The sequence below is a fragment of the Xyrauchen texanus genome, chromosome 9 (assembly GCF_025860055.1).
Source record: "Xyrauchen texanus isolate HMW12.3.18 chromosome 9, RBS_HiC_50CHRs, whole genome shotgun sequence".
Taxonomy (NCBI): domain Eukaryota; kingdom Metazoa; phylum Chordata; class Actinopteri; order Cypriniformes; family Catostomidae; genus Xyrauchen; species Xyrauchen texanus.
In genome coordinates, this window is record NC_068284.1 from 22,784,683 (window position 1) to 22,804,900 (window position 20,218).

General features: G+C 40.0%; 2 protein-coding genes across 7 annotated transcripts in view; both read left to right on the top strand.

Moving 5' to 3' along the window:
* The window catches only part of kcnh2a (potassium voltage-gated channel, subfamily H (eag-related), member 2a), a 124,337-nt gene extending 111,772 nt beyond the window's left edge, over positions 1 to 12,565 (top strand). Inside the window, exons 8-15 of the mRNA XM_052133743.1 lie at positions 3,218 to 3,417; positions 3,577 to 3,829; positions 4,745 to 4,938; positions 5,051 to 5,177; positions 5,538 to 5,777; positions 5,994 to 6,192; positions 6,307 to 6,499; positions 11,410 to 12,565. Coding sequence (XP_051989703.1) covers positions 3,218 to 3,417; positions 3,577 to 3,829; positions 4,745 to 4,938; positions 5,051 to 5,177; positions 5,538 to 5,777; positions 5,994 to 6,192; positions 6,307 to 6,499; positions 11,410 to 11,799 — 1,796 coding nt within the window. The 3' untranslated portion in view covers positions 11,800 to 12,565. The remainder of the gene's footprint in view (positions 1 to 3,217; positions 3,418 to 3,576; positions 3,830 to 4,744; positions 4,939 to 5,050; positions 5,178 to 5,537; positions 5,778 to 5,993; positions 6,193 to 6,306; positions 6,500 to 11,409) is intronic.
* Positions 12,566 to 15,078: 2,513 nt separating this feature from the next.
* LOC127648917 (microtubule-associated protein 4-like) overlaps positions 15,079 to 20,218 on the top strand; it is a 68,696-nt gene continuing 63,556 nt past the window's right edge. For all 6 annotated transcript variants that reach the window (XM_052133745.1, XM_052133747.1, XM_052133749.1 and 3 more), the window contains exon 1: positions 15,079 to 15,201. The gene's annotated coding sequence lies outside the window, so the exon portion shown is untranslated. The remainder of the gene's footprint in view (positions 15,202 to 20,218) is intronic.

Below are 20,218 nucleotides of genomic sequence, written 5' to 3' on the forward strand. Positions count from 1 at the left end.
TCGCAGACAACCTGACTGACGACTAGATTTTAAATTATCGTCGCATTCAATTATTTTTGGTCGCAAATAGTTGCAGTCTGGAGCCCTATACTATATTACGACCTTTAAAGGAATGTTCCATTATGTTCAATCAACAGCATTTGTGTCATAATGTTGAAATTTTTTTTAGATTAATCCTTTTCTTGAAAAAAAGCAGAAATTGAGGTTGCAGTGGGGTACTTACAATTTAAGTTAATGGGACCAATTTGTTTAGGGTTTAAAGGCAGATTTGGGAAGCTTATAATTTTATAAAAGTACTTACATTAGTTTTTCTGTTAAAACTCATGCATTATTTGAGCTGTAAAGTTGTTTAAAACGTAATTTTTACATTAATTTTAGGGTTTGTTGAAATTGTATTGTCATGGAAACAATGTTTTAAAATTGGATAAAACTTTATACAAAAAAGACCAGAAAGCAATTTTATAAAATCATGTTAACATGCATATTGTTTGTGTTTTGTGGCTATACTTTTGAAATATTGAGTATTTTAATGTACTCAATGTTTTCATTGTAAGTGCCGCACTTGAATCCATATTTTTTCTTTTTTTTTTTTTTTTTATAAAAGGTGAGGTGAGTCAAAATTTATTTTTGTGGTAATCAGTATTATGCCATGACATAAATGCTGTCGATTGTGATTAACTTGTATTGAACCTGGAATATTCCTTTAATACTCGACATTATAAGCTTCACCAGAAAGACAAGGCTGGCCTTCCAGCATCATAAGTTACTGTATGCTTTACTGGTGAACAGCATGACTATGCTGGTCCATCAGTTAGACCAACACTAAACCAGCTAAGACCTGCATGGAAATTTATTTTGGTCTCAGGTGGTCTTTTCAGCAGGGTAGAGCAGAGCTATTAGATTTCCAATAAAGCAAAAACATAAAACAATTTTTAAAGTCTGACTAGTTTCAAGGGTTCACAGTTAGGGATGGGCAGATCAATACTAAATGATCGATATTTCCGATACTGATGTGGTATTTTAAACTAATGTTTTTAAACTAAGCTTCGAAGTGGAAAAAAAAAACTTATATTAGCGAATTGTTGCCTGGCACCGGGACTATATTTCTTCTGCTCATCTTGACGCGCAGAAATGCTAAAATACACCAGCAGAAAGACACAGCATTCTTTCCAGTGGCGTGTCCAGACTTTTTTGACTGGGGTGGCCCAAGTGGGGCACTGACTTATGCAAGGGTGGCATGAAGTACGAGAGCACACACACACACACGTCTGACTCTGAATAGCATTACTTTACTATTTGTCTACACTGCCCACATCTATACATTTATGGGCTATATATATATATATATATATATATATATATATATATATATATATATATACACACACACACACAATGTAATTTAATTAATAACATTACATTGTCTGACATTCCTGTGTTTAAAGTTTAATTTACAAGAAAAATAGACCTACCAATCACAACACAATAGAGTGGCACCATAAATCTTCCAAACTTTACTTAAAGAAATTGTACTTCCAATAGTAGGCTACATACAAAAGAAAACAATGCACATAAAAGAAATACAGTAACAGTATAAACTGCCAACAAATGTAATATAAATCTTCCATACTTAAACAGTAACAGTATGAAGTGCCAACAAATGTAAAATAAATGTAATATATATATATTTCAGAAATGTAAATGTTTTAATTAAGACGGAATCGGCGACATTTACAGCATCATGTAAACTTGCTGAGATAAGATAAATATTTTAATTCCTCATGTTATATTCGACTGTCACTCAATTTTAAAAGTGACATCACTGATCTATATATATAAAACAGGTGACATGCAGGTGTCACAAGTGCAGCGCATCAAGAGCACAACAAAAGAGTGGCCTGAACCTTTATTTCCACCACTAAATTGCCTTTGACTGTTACCCAGTCTGTAAAGTTTGTCGCAAAAAAGGATCAGTTCAGACGGGAAACACTTAAAACCTTAAGCATCTTCTCCGTCAGCACCATCCTGTGGAATTTGAGGAAATGATGTAAGTGGAAATACAGGATAATAAATGATAGACCCTATTTCATAAAAACACCAGAATCAATGCAGTTTCAATCACTTTTACATGATATATAATGACTAGGTAGGCTAAAGATATGTTTATGCTTTCTGTCTCATTCACAAATGCAGCAAATGGTTTTGAGCACTCGTTCAACATTACAATGTGCCAACTGTTTGTTCATTTGCTTGAGTGTAGCACAACAGTTGGCCAACAATGTGTTTGATACTACTAATAATATTTTTTACTTGTAAAACCTAGTACTAAATAGGGTTTGCAAAGTGCATGGCTTTTGGTGTGCAGGAAATTTTCATTGACATTATGCATGCAGGAAATTGACAGTGAAACTGGCAGAAAATAAACTGCAAATTAATATTTTTTTCAGTAGGTAATGTTTAGAATTAAACTAAATCACAAATGCAACAAATTACAGAATGCATACAACTGCATATCTGAAGTGTTAACCTAAGCAATAATAATAAAATAAAATTACAATTCGATTCCATAAATTATAAAATAACTATAACAAAATATATTTTTGTACATTTATGTACATGTTTCAAAAATATTTTATATTTTTAACGTTTTTATTGTTTTACCTGTTTGTGATTTTTTTTTCTCGCTTTGATCCTGATGTTCAAGATCATAAATTTGATTAACATTGAAGAAATCCAAAATAAAGTTCAAGAATTGGTTATAACTGTAAAATACTTATCTGTGTGTTTATCAGACATATTTCATAACCAAATATTAAACTGCTAATAATATCATCAATGCACCTCAATACCGTGATATACTGTGATAATTTTTGTGATGATTATCATACAGTGAACATATCATACCATTACACCCCTAGTCTGCACTTGACCAGAGTATTGTATGGCGGAGAGTTTTTGGAAAATCAGTTAGCCCCACCGATAAAGACCCAATAACGCTAAACTGATTGTCTACTCAATATGCTCAGTAGACATGGCATTGGCGAAATCCACACAAATAAGTTGTCATTAGATTGGAAGTGGCCATAGTCAGAAAACTAGTCCCCTCCCATTAAAAAGTTTGAAGAATAAGCAGATATATTTATCTCATCAATCTGTTGGATAAAACACTCTGCTCTAAAAGAAAATCTTGTTTTTCTCTTCTCAATCTTCTTCACAGCACTGATGTATGCTAGTATCTTTGGAAATGTGTCAGCCATAATCCAGAGGCTGTACTCTGGCACCGCGAGATACCACACTCAAATGCTGCGAGTTCGAGAGTTCATCCGTTTCCACCAGATCCCCAACCCACTCAGGCAAAAACTGGAGGAGTATTTTCAGCATGCTTGGTCCTACACAAACGGCATTGACATGAATGCTGTGAGTCACAGAGACACAGAATGCCCCTATCCACAGACTGCACACCTGGGTGCACTCTATTTTCCCACTCTGTTTATATTTGCATACACGCATAAGAGGACACATTATGTGGTGTAATTTATTACATTATCATCTGACATTTCGTTGATCTAACTGCAGGTGCTGAAGGGGTTCCCAGAATGCCTGCAGGCAGACATCTGCTTGCATCTGAACCGTACGTTGCTGCAGAACTGCAAAGCTTTCAAGGGTTCCACTAAAGGCTGCTTACGAGCTTTGGCTATGAAGTTCAAAACCACACATGCCCCACCAGGGGACACCTTGGTCCATGCAGGCGATGTGATTTCAGCACTCTACTTCATTTCTCGTGGGTCCATTGAGATTCTAAAAGGAGATGTGGTTGTGGCCATTTTAGGTAAATTAAGAGAGTTGTGGATCACACATAGACTACAAATGCAAATATAATGTACAATAAGGACAGATGAAAGGGATACCTGTTTTTCCGTGTGTACTCATGTCCGAACTCTCTCTCTCTCTCTCTCTCTCTCTATCTCTCTCTATATATATAATAGATATTTTTAAAAGTGCAACATTTTGAATTTTTTTTTATGTCTGAGACCTCAAATTAGAAAGCTGTTGTTGTAGCTCCATCTTGTGGACATTTGGCTATTTTCTGTGGCATCTCCCATAATGGCACACACTGGGTGTTTTCCAAATTACATTTTCCAGGACATGTATGCCACTGGAAGGGTCATTAAAAATTAAAGTAAAAAAAAACCATGAAGGGCCCTTCCACAAGAATGTTAGCGAAGGGTACATTCATACAGTAATGCTATGAATGTACCCTTCAGAGTGCCCACATCAAGAGCTCTATCCATCGGAGTGAGTAGGGCATAGGGATGATCACTTTCAATTGGAATTCACCCAATGGAAACGTTGATGGTTTTGTTTGGGTTTTTTTTACTCCTAAAAGGATAGTTCACTAAAATATAAACATTCAGTCATGATTTACTCACCCTCATGTTGTTCCAAAACCATATGACTTTCTTCTGTGGAACACAATAGGAGATATTACACAAAATTTCATCCTCATTCACAATCCTTTTTCATTGTATGGAAAAGATGCAATGAACCTGAATGGTGACTGAAACTAAAATACTGCCTAACATTTTATTTTGTGTTCCACAGAAGAAAGATAGTCATACAGGTTTGGAAAAATCATGAGGGTGCAATGACAAGAAAGGTGGCATAACTCTTGATTTTCGTCCTTTTAAGCATATGGCCAATAATCAATCAAAAATGTGTCTGAATCCCTTGATTTATCCTACAGGCAAGAATGACATATTTGGAGAGCCCGTTAACTTATATGCACGTCCTGGAAAGTCAAGTTCTGATGTGAGAGCACTTACTTACTGTGACCTGCACAAAATCCACAGAGAGGATATGCTGGAGGTCCTGGACATGTATCCAGAGTTCTCTGACTACTTCTGGGGCAACCTGGAGATCACCTTCAACTTGAGAGATGTAAGATAGCATGTCTTTTGTAACTTGATAATACATTTACATTATAGTTCAGTTACCTTTTATATTTCATGAATGAATGTGCTTTTAAATATTTATCTAATGTCCGCAGCAGACCAACACTAAGGCTGGGTCAATGAGTAGTGATCCTGACGATGCTGACCTGGGGGGTCTTGACCGTCACCCACACAGAAAAAAGATGTTCCTCCATTCCAAGCATGAGAGGAATTCCATGCCACAAGGTAGAGTAAAAGATATGTATTTTCTTTACTATTTCTTATAGAAAACTGTGCAATTAAGAATGGAGCAAGTAAACTGTTGTGACCTAATGTCTTTGTTTTGTCTCGATTCAAACTGGTAGTGAACACTTTGTATGTGAATTTATGTAATGATAGCCCTGCTACAAAACAAAACAAACAGCTAAGCTGGTTTTCTGGTCTCCCAGTCTGGCTAAGCTGGTCTGTTTGCTGGTTTTAGAAGGGTTTTTGCCACTTGTCAGCTGGGCAGGCTGTGAGACCAGCTACACTATCTTAAATCAGCTAAAACAGTAGGGAGACAAAGACCTCTCAGATTTCATTACTACTGCAGTCTTCTTTTTATAGCAGATAACACAGAGATGCCAGAAGACAAACCCAATAGAAGGAAAAAACTAAAACAGAATTCAATCAGCAAACAGCATGAGGACAAACAAGCTCAGAACTTAGACATTTTTTCCTCACAGTCCAGCAGTGATGACGAGGAAGAGACTAGACGACACACTGCATTAGTGGACTGCTCTCAGAGCCATATCACTACCTTCAGCAATGACCACAAAAGCAGGAACTCTTTCAGTGCACTCTCAGGTATAATTAATATAATATGAATTGTCACTAAATATCTTTGTTAGCATAGTGATTTCTAATTTAGGTGCCTCATGTATTGTGTATTAGCTTACCTAGCTGAAAAACATTCAGAAGAGACTAACATTTATGTTCAGTTGATTTATACAATTGCTTTAGTTATTACTTATGTGCAGTTCATGGGTAATTTGAGATAACTTCAGCCCTATCCTCAATTAGGAGCTCTTTCAGGGGTCTCTAACATCTTCAGTTTTTGGGGGGAGAATAGTGGCCATCAGTACCAGGAAGTGCCTAGCTACAGCATGTCCTTCCCCTCATCTTCAGTTCCATCCAATACTGTCCTGCACAATGTCACCCATCATAGGCATTGCACTGAAGTTGAGAACAAACTAGAACTGTTGCAGAGACAGCTCCTTCGGTGAGATCCAAATGTAATCTCATGTCCTTTGCTTTTTTTTCTTGGTATCTGGGCATGTAGAGCCCTTACAACTATATATGTTTTGAGCTGTGTTTGTTGTCTTGTTTTTCAAAGACTGGAAAAGCGCATGTCAACGGACATCAGAGCCATAATGCAGTTGCTTCAGAGGCAGATGGTGCTGGTTCCACCGGCCTACAGCTCTGTGACTTCCCCTCTAGAAACGTCCCCAAATCCAACCAAGCCTGGCAAGAAATTGGTCCAGTCTGTCAACCCTTTAGAGACAGAAATGCCAGCCATTCTTTCTGAGGTATTACACACACTGTTGAACTGAATTCCTCAGCTACCTCTTTTCCTCTGAAATGCTGCTGGTTCCTGTGCCAGAGTCCCATGCTCGTTGGGGGAACTCCAAAAACTCTCTCAGAATCTCTTTCAGAAATTCGGCCTCCATGTCCACTGACTTGAGATCCAAACAATGACATAACTGACTACATTACTACATAACCTCCCTGCACAAATGTGCAGATTCTTATAAGTTTTGAGAACCTATTTTAACCCCCCAAAAATATTATCAAATTATTAATAACTACAGTCTTGATAACACAAAATAGGTGTAGTTTTATAGCTTAGAAGCTGTACTTTACAATGCTTGTGTTTCATGGCATGTGTCCCTAGTCATGTGATTCCTGTTCCCTCCATGTTCATGTGTCTTGTTTTCATTGGTTTGTTGGTTAATTATCTTGTTTAGAGCTCTGTTTGTTCATTTGTTTATGTTCTCCCATGTCCATGTATTTAAACCCTCATGTTTTCCATTGTCCTTTGTCAAGTAATGAATGTGATTGTAGATGTTTATGTCAAGTCACATTTATGTCAAGTTGAGTTTTAAGTCAAGTCATGTTCATGTTTATATTTAGCTTAGTTCACGTGTGTAGTTAGGGTTTTCATGTTTATTAATAAATTGCACTTGGGTTCTTCATTTATAATGCTTCATTAAAGCGAACCTTGTCGGTCTCACGCATCTCGACCAAGTTCAGCCACAGGTGTCGTTCCTGGACCACGAGGGTGGCCATCGCCTGCCCGGGTAACTGCGCTGTGACCTTCGTGACTCTAAGGGCGAGGTCAGTCGCTGAGAGCAGTTCCTGCAGCACGTCGGGATCAGGGCTACCCACGTGCAATTCTTTAAGCGCCTTGGCCTGGTGGACTTGCAGGAGGGCCATGGCGTGCAGAGCGGAAGCAGCATTTCTGGCGGCGCTGTAGGCCTTCGATGTCAGCAAGGATGTTGTCCTACAGGCCTTGGAAGGGAGTACAGGGCGACCCAGCCAGGTGGTAGGGTTTCTGGGGCATAAGTGGAGCGCAACAGCCCTATCCACCGGGGGAATCGCTGTGTACCCGTGGGCCGCTCCGGCGTCGAGGGTAGCGAGAGCGGCTGAGCGCGTGGCTTTGTGATGTCATGTGGTGAAAGGTGCCCTCCACAGCGACGTCAGCAATGCGGGGGGGCGGCTGGAGTGGCTTGCTTTCGGTTGAAAGCCAGCGCGCGACCGCAACATTGTCATGGTCATGCCCTCGCAGTGAGAGCATGAACCATCCACAAACGCGGCCTCGGTGTGATCGCTACCCAGACACACGAGACAACGCCTGTGGCCATCTGAAGCGGAGAGCACTCTACCGCATCCAGGAACTACACAGGGGCGGAAGGGCATCTTTATAAAGACGCGTCCTAAAAAGGACGTTCAACGCCGCTGTGTATTTTGCTCTTTTAGAGAAAATCACTCTTTTAAATAACTCTCTAGAGTTTGGGTTTTCTGCACTTTCGAAGCACTCAGGGGCAATCTGCACTGCCGTGCACGGAGAAATCACCGCTATAATGCACCCTCAGTCCAACAGCATGCAGAGCATCAGAGGAATACAGGAACAAGTGTGTTTTCACGCGAACAGCATGCATAACCATCGGCTCCGAATACATTTTCTGAATGAACTCTAGTATTTCTTTGCCTTTGTACCCGTATGTTCGGGGGCGGGGTATGCAAATACTGGCTGCCAACTTCTCATTGGCCTTTTTTCATAGATCAGAGGTATATTCGGTGCTCAAGAGAGACCCCTTGTGTTGCACAACGTCGAAGAGAGCGACAGACGGGGAACTTATAAAATGTTAAAAAGAACAAATTAATAAAACATTATAAAACCTACACAAAAAACTGTTATAATTCTCAACCAACATTATAGGCTAAAGAGAAAATAGGTGTCTTCAATCTAGATTTAAATATAGGCAATGAGGAAGAAGACCTAACGACAAATGGGAGTGCATTCCACAACCTGGGTGCCGCAACCACAAACGCCCGATCACCTTAGGTTTTCAAACGGGATCGAGGAACAGAGAGGAGTAACTGATTTGATGATCGAAGAGACCTAGGTGCCGAATGTAGATGAAGTAAATCGGCAATGTAAGGCCTTATAAACATACAGGAGAGTGCTTGCTCTTTTCCCAGTTGACCTGAAGCCCTAAGCGGCTGAGGTGCACAAGCACCTGGTCACTGTGGGCGCATAGTAACTCTCGAGAGTGTGGTAATTGAGTATGCGTATGGCCCTTTCCCGCAGCGGGGCAAGGGTTGCCGCTGCGACCTTGGTGAAGATGGGGACAGTCCGAAGGGGAGGACCTTGTATTGATACGTCTGGCCGTCGAACGCGAACCGTAAGAAGGGTCGGTGTCGAGTCAAAATGGAGACGTGGAAGTACACATCCTTCAGGTCTACTGCCGCGAACCAATCTTGATGCCGAACACAGGTTAAAATACGCCTCTGCGTGAGCATTTTGAATGGGAGTCTGTGTAATGTCCGGTTCGTCATCTTGGCTGGAGGGACAGGCTTTATCGCGTCCTTGAGTAGCAGAGTGGCAATCTCTGCTCGTAAGGTGCTGGTGTTTTCACCGAGCAACGGAGTGGTTTAGGGGCTTTATGGGCCCTAGAAGAGGTCCTGGAGACGGGGGTGTACGCATGCTCGAAGCTGGGGCTGAAAGCTGGGCCAGGGTTGAATCGGAGCTGCCGATGGTTTCTTCGCAGGGGGTCACCTGCAGCGAGCAGACGGGTGGGGAGGGGGAATCGCAACCGCCCTGTCCACCTGAGGGACCTCCGGGAACATAGGCGTGGCTGAGAGCGGTGCCCGAAGCAGAGGTATCAATCATCAAGCCGCGAGGGTTGGGGGGGGGAGGACGGTGGGTTCCAGTCCAACCCCACGTTCACAGCGGCCTGGGAAAGCATTTCAGCCATCTGCGTGTCAGACTCTGACTGGGCGGGCTGTCCCGAGGACGGGAGTCCGGTCAGGTCTTCAGCGTCTGACACCTGAACGCTCTCTGATGCAGCGGCGATCCAGACCTGGCTCCAGGGATGAGGCAAACTGGCCGTGAGCGAGACACGTCATCCCGAGAGTGGATGGAAGCAAACGTGCATGCCAGGGGGGCGGGTGGTTCGTGGGGCTGTGCCCGGCGAAACCGAGCCCGCTGCCATCCCCAAATCGTCTCCATCGCCAGCCGAGTCATCCTCAATCCCGTGGGAAGAAGGATCGATGCGGGCGGCTGGAGTGCCGTTCGTTTTGAGAAACGAAAGCCACGAGCGTAACGTTGCCATGTTCATGTCCTTGCAGTAAGAACATGAACCATCCACAAACGCTGCCTCGGTGTGATCGCTACCCAGGCACACGAGGCAGCGTCTATGACCGCCGGATCTGGACAGATACCGGCCACATCCAGGAACTACACAGCAGCGGAAGGGAATATTTATAAAGACGCGTCCTGAAAAGGATGTTCAACACCCGCTTGTGTATGTTGCTCTTTACCAGAAAACAAACTCTTTTACAGGAAAAATAAACTCTTTCAGAGAAATCAACTCTTTTATGAGAGAAGCGCTGTCGAAGCGCCCAGGTGCAGAGTCTTCATAGCGTGCAGAGAGGAGAAAGCTGCTGGAATGCGCCGTCAGATCCAACAGAAAGCTCTCTTGCAGAGGTGGGTGAAGCAGTCTTGACACACAGCTCGCTGATCACACAACCGTTCGGCTTCGAAGAAAAAATCTGTCTGGCATTCCCTCGCCTGCTCCCTTTATACCCGTATTTCCAGGGGAGGGGCATGCCAACTTGACATTGGCCTTTTCTCAAGTTCAATTTCAGAGGTACGCAAGGCTCTCAGAAGAGACCCCTTGTGTCACTACAATCGACACAACGTCGAGTGAGTAACAGAAGGGGACCAGACCATACAGAAGAGGTAAGAAGCATTATTCGAGGCAAATGTATTCTAAAGTAATAGCCACAAAGCCATAGTGGAGGTAGGTTTACCCTGCGGTTACATAGTTACCAATTCATGTGAAAAAGGCTAATTTAGAAAAATCTCATAGAATTACAGCAACGGAATGTTCAAATGAGTCACCATAATGTCTGTGAATTCAAACTCCAACTGTCAAAAACTTCAATTGTAAAGATAGGTAAAGTTTTTCAAGACAAGCTGATGTTGGCTTGTCAAAGTCTTGTCTGAAAGTTTAAACTTGTTTTAAATGTTTGAAGTGTGATGGACATATTGACATTACAGTACATAGACAGTCACATAGATGGTCAAATAAACTGCCAGATAGATAGATTCCATTGGCCCGTCGATCTAAATCTAGTGATTTTTAAATCTGATCTATCTAGCCATCTATTTGATGACCTGACAGCATGTAGCTGACTTTTTGTCTTATTTGACTGGATAACCATCAAACTTACGTTTAAACTGTCAGATGTTGGCTTTGTAAAGGATCGATGCGGGGGGGGTGGGCGGCTGGAGTGCCGTTCGTTTTGAGAAACGAAAGCCACGAGCGTAACGTTGCCATGTTCATGTCCTTGCAGTAAGAACATGAACCATCCACAAACGCTGCCTCGGTGTGATCGCTACCCAGGCAACATTGGCTTTGTAAAGCCAACATCAACGTTTGACAGATATGATAACAAACAGGTTTATTTGTAATTAATTCACTCATGTAGATATTTGTAAAAAATTTATAAAAAAAAATAAATAACATACATACATACATAGAAATGGGAAGTCTGTCAACTAAATGTCCATCTCATTGTCGCATTGGTTCCATATTGGGCACCTGCTCTGGCACCCTGTCAGTTGAAAAGGGTTCAACATGTGTTGAATCTCATGTTATAGGCACTCTGTATCCCCATTTTTAATCCATCCTCTTTGTTTTTTGGACAGATACTTCATCCCCAGGACTTTGATGACAGTCCCGTAAAGTCTAATGAAAGTCTGTCAGAAGCGATGGAGCTCCAGCTCCAACTCCTGAACTGTTCCTTACAGCCCACCTCAGTGAGTCAAGCTTTCAACCAGAATCCATCTGTGGTCTATACAAGGAGATGGCCACACAGTATAGGCCACAGCGCAGCGAACCTCTCTGATTATTCACAGGTCATGGCTGACCAAGCGAATTATAATTTCATGGATGCAGAGCCTTTTGGAACTAAAGATGGACGGAGGTTAGATTTGGAGTCCTCTGAGTGTCAAAGACGCCTATCATTGCCAGTGCAACATCAGGTAGAGGATGAGTCCTCAATCCAGAAAAGACATGTCTCTGATCCTGGGTGTTAAGAGTAAAACTTTTGTTTTAGTATCTCTGTGAAAAACAGTGCACACAAATTTAGGGATCACCATAGATGATTGCAGGATGTTTTGAAGACCTCATACTTCAGGTTCTTATTAATTACCTCAGAGAGTCATATGTAGAGGCATCATTATTGTCCCTGTAGTCTGGTAAATTTGTGTTAGCTGGTCTAACGATATACCTGCGTCTCACTGAAAACATTTTAATTTACGAAAGTGTTCATTTGCTCTTATGTTAACATTATTTTGAAGTGTAAATGTAATGATTTGTATTAGCATATCAGTTTTCTAATAATGCAGTTTGTTTGTTTGGAATGAATGATTTTCTGTTTGAGAAAAGATCTCGAACAAAGCAATGCACTGAAAAGGTCAATGAGAGTGGGATTTATTAGCCATTTAGTTTTTGACATGGAAAATTTATCTCAGGCGGCAGAATCCCAGGCTAATTTCTTGTGGTTGAAATACCTTAAAATGACTGAATCAAGGGAATACTGATACCTGCTGAATAATATGGCAGCAATTTACATGACTAAGAGCATGTGTTATTAATGTATATTTATATACATTAATAAATATATGTGATAACATTTGTATATTAATGTATCCCAACAGAATATATTATTTAAAATATGTATATATGTAATCATCAGTTTGATTAAAGGGTCAAATGTGTAGAATGTTAAGTTTAAAACTCAAAAATTTAATTTTGATCATAATGTTCAAAATCTATATCACCAGTGTAATTAGAGTAGAAAAGATACATATAATTAGATGGCACTGATCCATACCAAACACATTCTGTAGTATGCATACTAGAAGGACTTTATAGGGAATGTGGTACAGTACATAGAAAGAGTATAACTTGGAATGCTAAATTGTATTATAACATGTAATAATTTATTGCAATTATGTGTAGCTTACTATAAATTGATTATTATGCAGATTTTATCTGCCATGAACTTAGATCATATTCACAATGAATAAATGTAATTAGATAATTTAAATGTTTGTTGTACTTTATTAAATGCACCTCATCTGACTTGGAAAATGGAATGGAATCTTCTCTCATTCTTGTCCTTGTGTTTCTCTGGCATCAACAAGAATGTGTTGTTTTTATTTCTTTTCCAAATGTCACCACCTCTGCCTGCTGCTGCAAACACAAATAATGAAGTCCATTTTCAAGGCTCTGATATTTATGTCTGTGGAATTAAAGCAATGTTCCAGGTTCAATCATTTAAGCACAATTGGCTGCATTTGTGGCATGATGTTGATTACAACAAAATATTATTTTGACCCATCCCTACTTTTCTTTACAAAAAGCAAAAATCTGGGTGAGGCACTTATAATGAAAGTAAATGTGGCCAATTTTTGGAGGGTTTGAACACAGAAATGTGAAGCTTTTAATTTGATAAAAGCATGTGCAGTAATTCTGTTCAAATTTGTGGATTATTTGAGCTGTAAAGTTGTTTAAATTGTTATTTTTACAGTCATTTTAGGGTTTGTTGACATTTCATTGTTATGGTAACGAAGTTGTAAAATTGCAGATAACTTTACACAGAAAAGGTTAGTAATTTATATTAAAATAATTTTTACACTCATATCCTTTAAGTCTTGTGGTAATACTTATGAAACAGTTAGTATTTTAATGTTAAATTGGCCCCCATTCACTTCCATTTTAAGTGCCTCAGCGTAACCCAGATTTTTGCTTTTTTTAAATAAAAGGAAGGATGAGTCAAAATACATTTTCATGGCAATCAACATTATGCCACAAATGCTGTCCATTGAGCTTAACTTGTATTGAACCCGGAACATTCCTATAAACCATTTAGCTCGAGGGGGAATCTGAACCCCTGGAACACAAGAGACATTTTAAAGAATATTGACTCTACTCTCTTGTGAAAGTGAATGGTGACTGAGGCTGTCATTCCCAATCTCCATTTGTGCTACATGGAAAAAGTCATACAGGTTTGGAACAACATGAGGGTGATTAAATGATGACAACATTTGTATTTTTGGGTGAACTATACATTTAAATTACTTTGCATTTACTTATTACTAAATTATAACAGGATATACTAAAACATAGACAAGCCATTCCCGCTTTGGCAGAACAGGAAAAGGCCCACCTTAAAGCTACAAAAATAGAAAAAGATGAGCTATGAATTATTAACAGGGCTACAATAATACAAGTTCAACTTCGTAAAAAATACATCAGCAAATATATACACAAAAATGACTTCAGCGTAATTTAATGATGGTGTGAAGAGTTTCACTGAGACCAAGCCTATCTGCCTGTCAGTGGTAGAGCACAGTATCTATACAAACAGTATATTAAGAAAGGACATTCCTGTTTATTTAGGTGAAGCTCCTAAAAGGAAACTCAGGTTCAGTTGAGAAAGCAGCAGAAAGAGATACGCCCACTCACAAACAAAGTGAGTGCTGCTCTAAGCCTATTGTTAGATTTTTATATTAACAATTTAAACTAGCAATAATGCTCCTTAATCATATTCTAGAATAACAACAGAAAAACAACACAATAGAGGAATTCCATCCTTCACAGCATAGTGGACATTTTTTTAAATACAATTTTTACACTTGCAGCCTATATTTTTAAGTAGATGTTTCATAAATGTATGGGTTACATTTAGGACATTTTCAAATTAGAATCTTGAATTTTCATAAAAAGGACTGGGGACATTATAATAACTATAAGGGTCTCATATACACACACACACACACACACTCAGAACTGATACTTACTGGATGTCTTTTGTTTTTGAGTTGCGTGTGAAAATCCAGGAGATAAGTAGTTAACGCAATACAATAATGTCATGGTCGAAATCACTGAGACATTCACATTTTTTCCCTATTCTGATGCTTGGAGAGTTTATTCATTGCACTGCTTGACTGATTAAATAACCACATGAATAAGTTGGTGTACAGGTGTTCCTAATAAAGTGCTCAGTTAACGTCTTGTACATATTTATTCAACTGGTCTGATGCCCAAATGGATCCAGGACTAATGCTGGAGTGGTACTATTGAAATTAAGTAGGCCTGTGTGTTGCTGATGCATTGATTGGCGTAATTCACTGCCTCTCATCTGCCACCAACATTCTCATTGTGTCTATTTGCTGCCCATCAATACTATATTTGACACATCAAGCGGCGAATGCTCAAGTCAGGGGTACCAAATTAGAACGGCATTAGTGCCGAAACCAGCGGGTCAAAGAGAACGGGTACAATATTCCTGAATTGTAATTGGTCGAGAGAAATAAGGGCGGGGCGTTGTCCTGCGATCACAGGGGTGCACTGAACGAGAGATGGCGGATCTGATTGCACATCGGCCAACACTACAGCGCACTGAATTTTAAAAACAACATCAACAACGGGTAAGTGCACGTTGACATTGCGATTAACGCTAACATTGCACCGCTGCTAATTAGGAAATACAATCAAGCGATGTACGTTCAAAAGTCTAGGCATAATGAAAACAGAAATTATTAAGAAACTGGCGTGTTATGCACGCTTCAGAGTCAAGGTGGTATTGATACAGTCGTAGTCCCTGCTTGACAGGCGTTATTGTTCTGAACACGCAAACTCCACATGCGACGCTATTACGCGGTAACAAAATGACAGTCTCTTTTCTTATATTATCCGTTTCCAAACGCTCGCTTACAAATGTGTCGATCTGCAGAGATTTCTCTTTGTTTAGGCTCTGCCGCATTTTTGAGGAGATGCTCTGGACAGGTGTCCGCTGCAGCGCTTTAAACACAATGCGAGCAAACCTGAATAGAAATGCAGCCTACTATTGTAACAACTTCAGTAGTGCCACATAATTCTTCAGCAACCAGTCAGCAAGACACTTGGACATTGTGTGTAAAGTGGTATTATAAAATCATGCAAGGCACCCTTTAGATGTTCAGAAGCTTCTAAAGGACATGTCGGGGGCCGTTCAGACCGAACGCGTTCTTGCGCTAAAAGGTTTGACGTAGAGCAACGCATACGACAGAACGCACGCGCTTTCAAAAGTTGACGTTCTTTCTGTATAAAAATCCGGCACTCCAGCGTGAGTCTCAGCGCTGAAGGACGTCCGTCTAGCGCGTGTTTACTTAAATACAAAGGAAAAAGAATGCAGACGGACACAAAAACATGCTCGGTGTGAACGCCCCTTTGAAAATCTTTTTGCATACTACTGTAGAATGCTCCCATTAAAATCAACGGAGCTTTCTAGGGGCTCTCAATTATAAGGAGAATGAAATAAGCGATACATGACAACGAAAATGTCCACTGTATACGTTTATTGTAATGAGAGCGTTTCGCGTCGCTAGATGGGATTTTAAAGATGAGGCAGCACGCATTGTTCTCATGTGTGCAAACGTGTCTTCTGTTATCGTGTTCTCGTCTATGTCGTGCACCTCTACATGCCACATGGACATGCGTCATACTGTGAAACTCATCTGAAATGACACACCCGATCATTATGGGTCATCATGTACAGTATGGAAGGCTGGAGTATTCCATTTGTGTTATGAAACATAACTATAATTTCTCTGAAATTCCAAATTCACGAATTACAGAAGGACAGAGAAGAAAAACGGCTCAGTTCCCTGTCTTTGACCACACACCCCTTGTCTTATTCTTTATTTAGTTATAGCTCATTTCTTTCTTTCTTCTTTGATTCATTGTAACAGACTTTGTTTGCTCTACAAAGGTGGAGGAACAAATATCCCTCTTTGCAGTTGTACTGCTTATCCAGTAAAAGCAGGAGGAAAGAACATGGTGGAGTCCCTGCATCTTGAGTCCTTTTTGTTTTGTTTAAATAACTTATCCTTTTTTTGCTTGCGCATAATTTATTGAAGCTTTGCTATATACAAAAATGGGATTGTTTGGGGAAAAAAGGGGAAAGGGGAAGACCTCATGCCATCTCAGATAAACAAAATATTTTTTAGAAGAATATTTCAGCTCTGTAGGTCCATACAATGCAAGTGAATGGTGGCTAGAACTTTGAAGGTCCAAAAAACACATAAAGACAGCAAAAAAGTAATCCATAAGACTCCAGTGGTTAAATCTATGTCTTCAGAAGCTATATGATAAGTGTTGGTGAGAAACTGATCAAGATTTAAGTACTTTTTTTACTTTAAATACTCCACTCACGTCTTCTTTTGTTTTGGCAATTCACATTCTGACCTGTTGGGCAGAGAGGATAATTTATAGTAAAAAAGGACTTAAAGGTTGAACCGTTTCTCACCCATAGCTATCATATCGCTTCTGAAGATATGGATTTTACCACTGGAGTCATATGGATTACTTTTATGCTGTCTTTATTAGCTTTTTGGACCTTCAAAGGCCTGGCCACAATTCACTTGCATTGTATGGGCTTACAAAGCTGAGATAGTTCTCTAAAAGTATACATATCTGGGATGGCACAAGGGTGAGTAAATGATGAGAGAATTTTCATGTTTGGGTAAACTATTCCTTTAAGTTTGTTTACAGAAATGTTTTGCACCAGCAGCCATGTCACCATGTGGCTCTTGCCTGGTTACCCACTGAAGCCAAGCAGGGTTGAGCCTGGCTAGTATGGGAGACCTCTTGGGGGGAACTAAGATTGCTGCTGGAAGAGGTATTAGGGAGGCCAGCAGGGGGTGCTCACCCTGTTGTCTGTCTGTGTGGGAGCAAATGCTCCAGTATAGTGATGGGGATATTATACTGTAAAAAAAGCACTGTCCTTTGGATGAGACGTGAAAATGAGGTCCTGACTCTGTGGTCATTAAAAATCCTAGGGCACTTCTTGTAAAGAGTTGGGGTGTAATCCTGGTGTCCTGGCCAAATTCCCCCCCATTGGTCTTTGGCCCTTATCTGTCATGGGCTCCTAATAATCCCCATCCCTGAATGGCTACATCACTCTATGCCCCTCTCCATCAATAGCTGGTGTGTGGTGAGTGTACTGGTGCACTATGGCTGATGTCACAACATCCAGGTGGATGCTTCACACTGGTGGTGGTTGAGGAGATTTCCCCTATACTATGTATTTTCTTGGCATTTGAGTGCCAAGAAAAGCACTATATAAATGTTGGGAAGGTCATGTAAAATAAGAGCAGAACAGAGGTACTCCTACAGCGTCTTTTACATAATATTACCATGCAGTAATATTATGAACCCTTTGAATTTATAGAACTGATCTGGGGTAAACCACCTGTGTCATATGCCAGTGGGAATGGGAAGCTCAGGAAGATGGTGTGCTGTTTGCTTGACTTGCATGATTCTGAAGTGTCGGGTCAGGGCTTGGCAGCCATGGCCCTTGCATTTTAAGTCTAGGCCTTCAGTGCGATTCATGCCATTAAGAAAACACAGTTCACGCATCAGACATTACGTGGCAGTAAACTAATAATACCAAATGACGTTTTAAAAACACATCCATGCACGAAGCCAGAACTTGAAACGACACTTATTGCTCATACAAGCCTAATTTTAACCTCAGCATGACTGTTTTGTGAAATGAACGTCAAAAATCATAATTATTCCTATGAATCTACCAAGGAGGTCTATAATACCTGGAAAAATCTATCTAATAATATTTGCAATTTACATTTTTTACGTTTTGTCAGGGTACACGGTTATGCTGCATTCCATTCAAGTTGGATGTGGGATATTCTACTTGATATCTCCGACCAGAAATGTATTCCATTCCCCGTTATTCGGAAGATGACGTTTAAGGAAACAAAACTGCAACGCTCCCGTTAGCTTAGCAGGTGTTTGACTCTCATTAGAGATGTCTTCTAGCAACCCAAATGATAAACAATGCTGCAGCACTAGCATTTGTGCTTCAGGTTTACAATTATCAAAAGAGATTATAATGTTTTATACACCAGTTTCTGTTGGCGTTTGTTTAACAAGCTTTAATATCGTGTAATGTGGAAATTAACTCCTTTATCAATAAAGTGATGATAGTCGACTGTCAGCACAATCTTGTGCACTTCGCTTTCAAATTATGTCACTTAAAGCGTGATTGCATCACTCAAGGCCAGATAGAAGGCCTCAACTGGGAAATATCCTAAAGATCACACCCACCAAGAACAAATAAATCAATCTGATTGGCTGATGAATCTGACATTAGACACTCATTCACTTACACTGTTGAGGTATTCTGTGGAAATTCTGAAGGCCTGACAGGGTGGAGCTCAGACTCACACGCTGCTTTGGGCATGCGATTTGTGAAACAGCTGTCACACTTCACTTGTATGCATCAAGGAATAACTTCTGACTGGATAAACTATTGTATCGCTATTTCTTTGTAGATTAATTAAGAGTGGAAAGCGATAAAAAATACATAGGCAAAAAGGTGATTGAGAATGAAAGGATGAAAAATATTTATTTATTTGGCATGTTAGGCCAGAAGAGAAGGCTTTGCAGGCAATGAGAATTCGTTACTGCAGCCTGGTGTAATGCATTGCTTCCCATCATACATACTTCCCATTTTAGAACATGATGTAAGCTATACAGCTCTATGTACTGTAGTATTGCAAAGCATATTTTAAAGAATTACAATATTTGGGTAAGAAATATCAAATATCTCATCTTGTTGAAGAATGCTGTCCGCTTGTCAATTTGACAACATTTTCTTCCATAAGATCAACTGATTATTTGCTAAAAAAAAAATAAAAATACAATTTTTGATGGCTCCAGTGGTATAAGGTTAACTGATAACAATGCAACTTCAATCTGCAATTTGACATTTAAAGGTGCCTTATTTTGGGGTGCATTACTTTTACTCTGAATAACTAAGTGACAGATAGAGGGTGGCTGTAAAGCAGAGACATAAACCCTGTCACAATGAATGAATGGTATCCCGTAACCGCATGCTCAGTGGCTTTGGCACACAATGGAAGACATTGAGTCAGAGCCTCGTCCCACGTTCTGTGTGCATTCATACAGGAATGTTTGGAATACAGCGTTTATACAGCAACACAAATGCCAGCCCAATCCCTGCTAAAAAAACTCTCTCCATTTTCCTTTAAACCGAGCGGGGACAGAGTGCGCTTCTATGTGCTCGACTTTGCACTGTAAAAAAAAAAATAATAAAAAAAAATCCTGTAGTTTTTCCCAAAAAAAAAAAAGGGCAGCTGTGGTTGCCAGAATAATTATGTAGAAAATACAGTAAAAATGTAAACAACTTTACAGAACAATCTGTAAATGTTACAGTTTAAATCTGTTATAATTTACATGACCGCGCTAGCACTATAAAAAAACAATTCTGTTAAATTTACAGTAAATAAATATCATAAACTTGATATTCCTTGATATAGATCTTCTGAAACTGTAAAATCTGCTTCCTTGTTGTTGGTATTTGTGCTGCAATATCTTAATTTAGATATATTTGAATTACGTTTAATGCAATGCTGCTTGTTG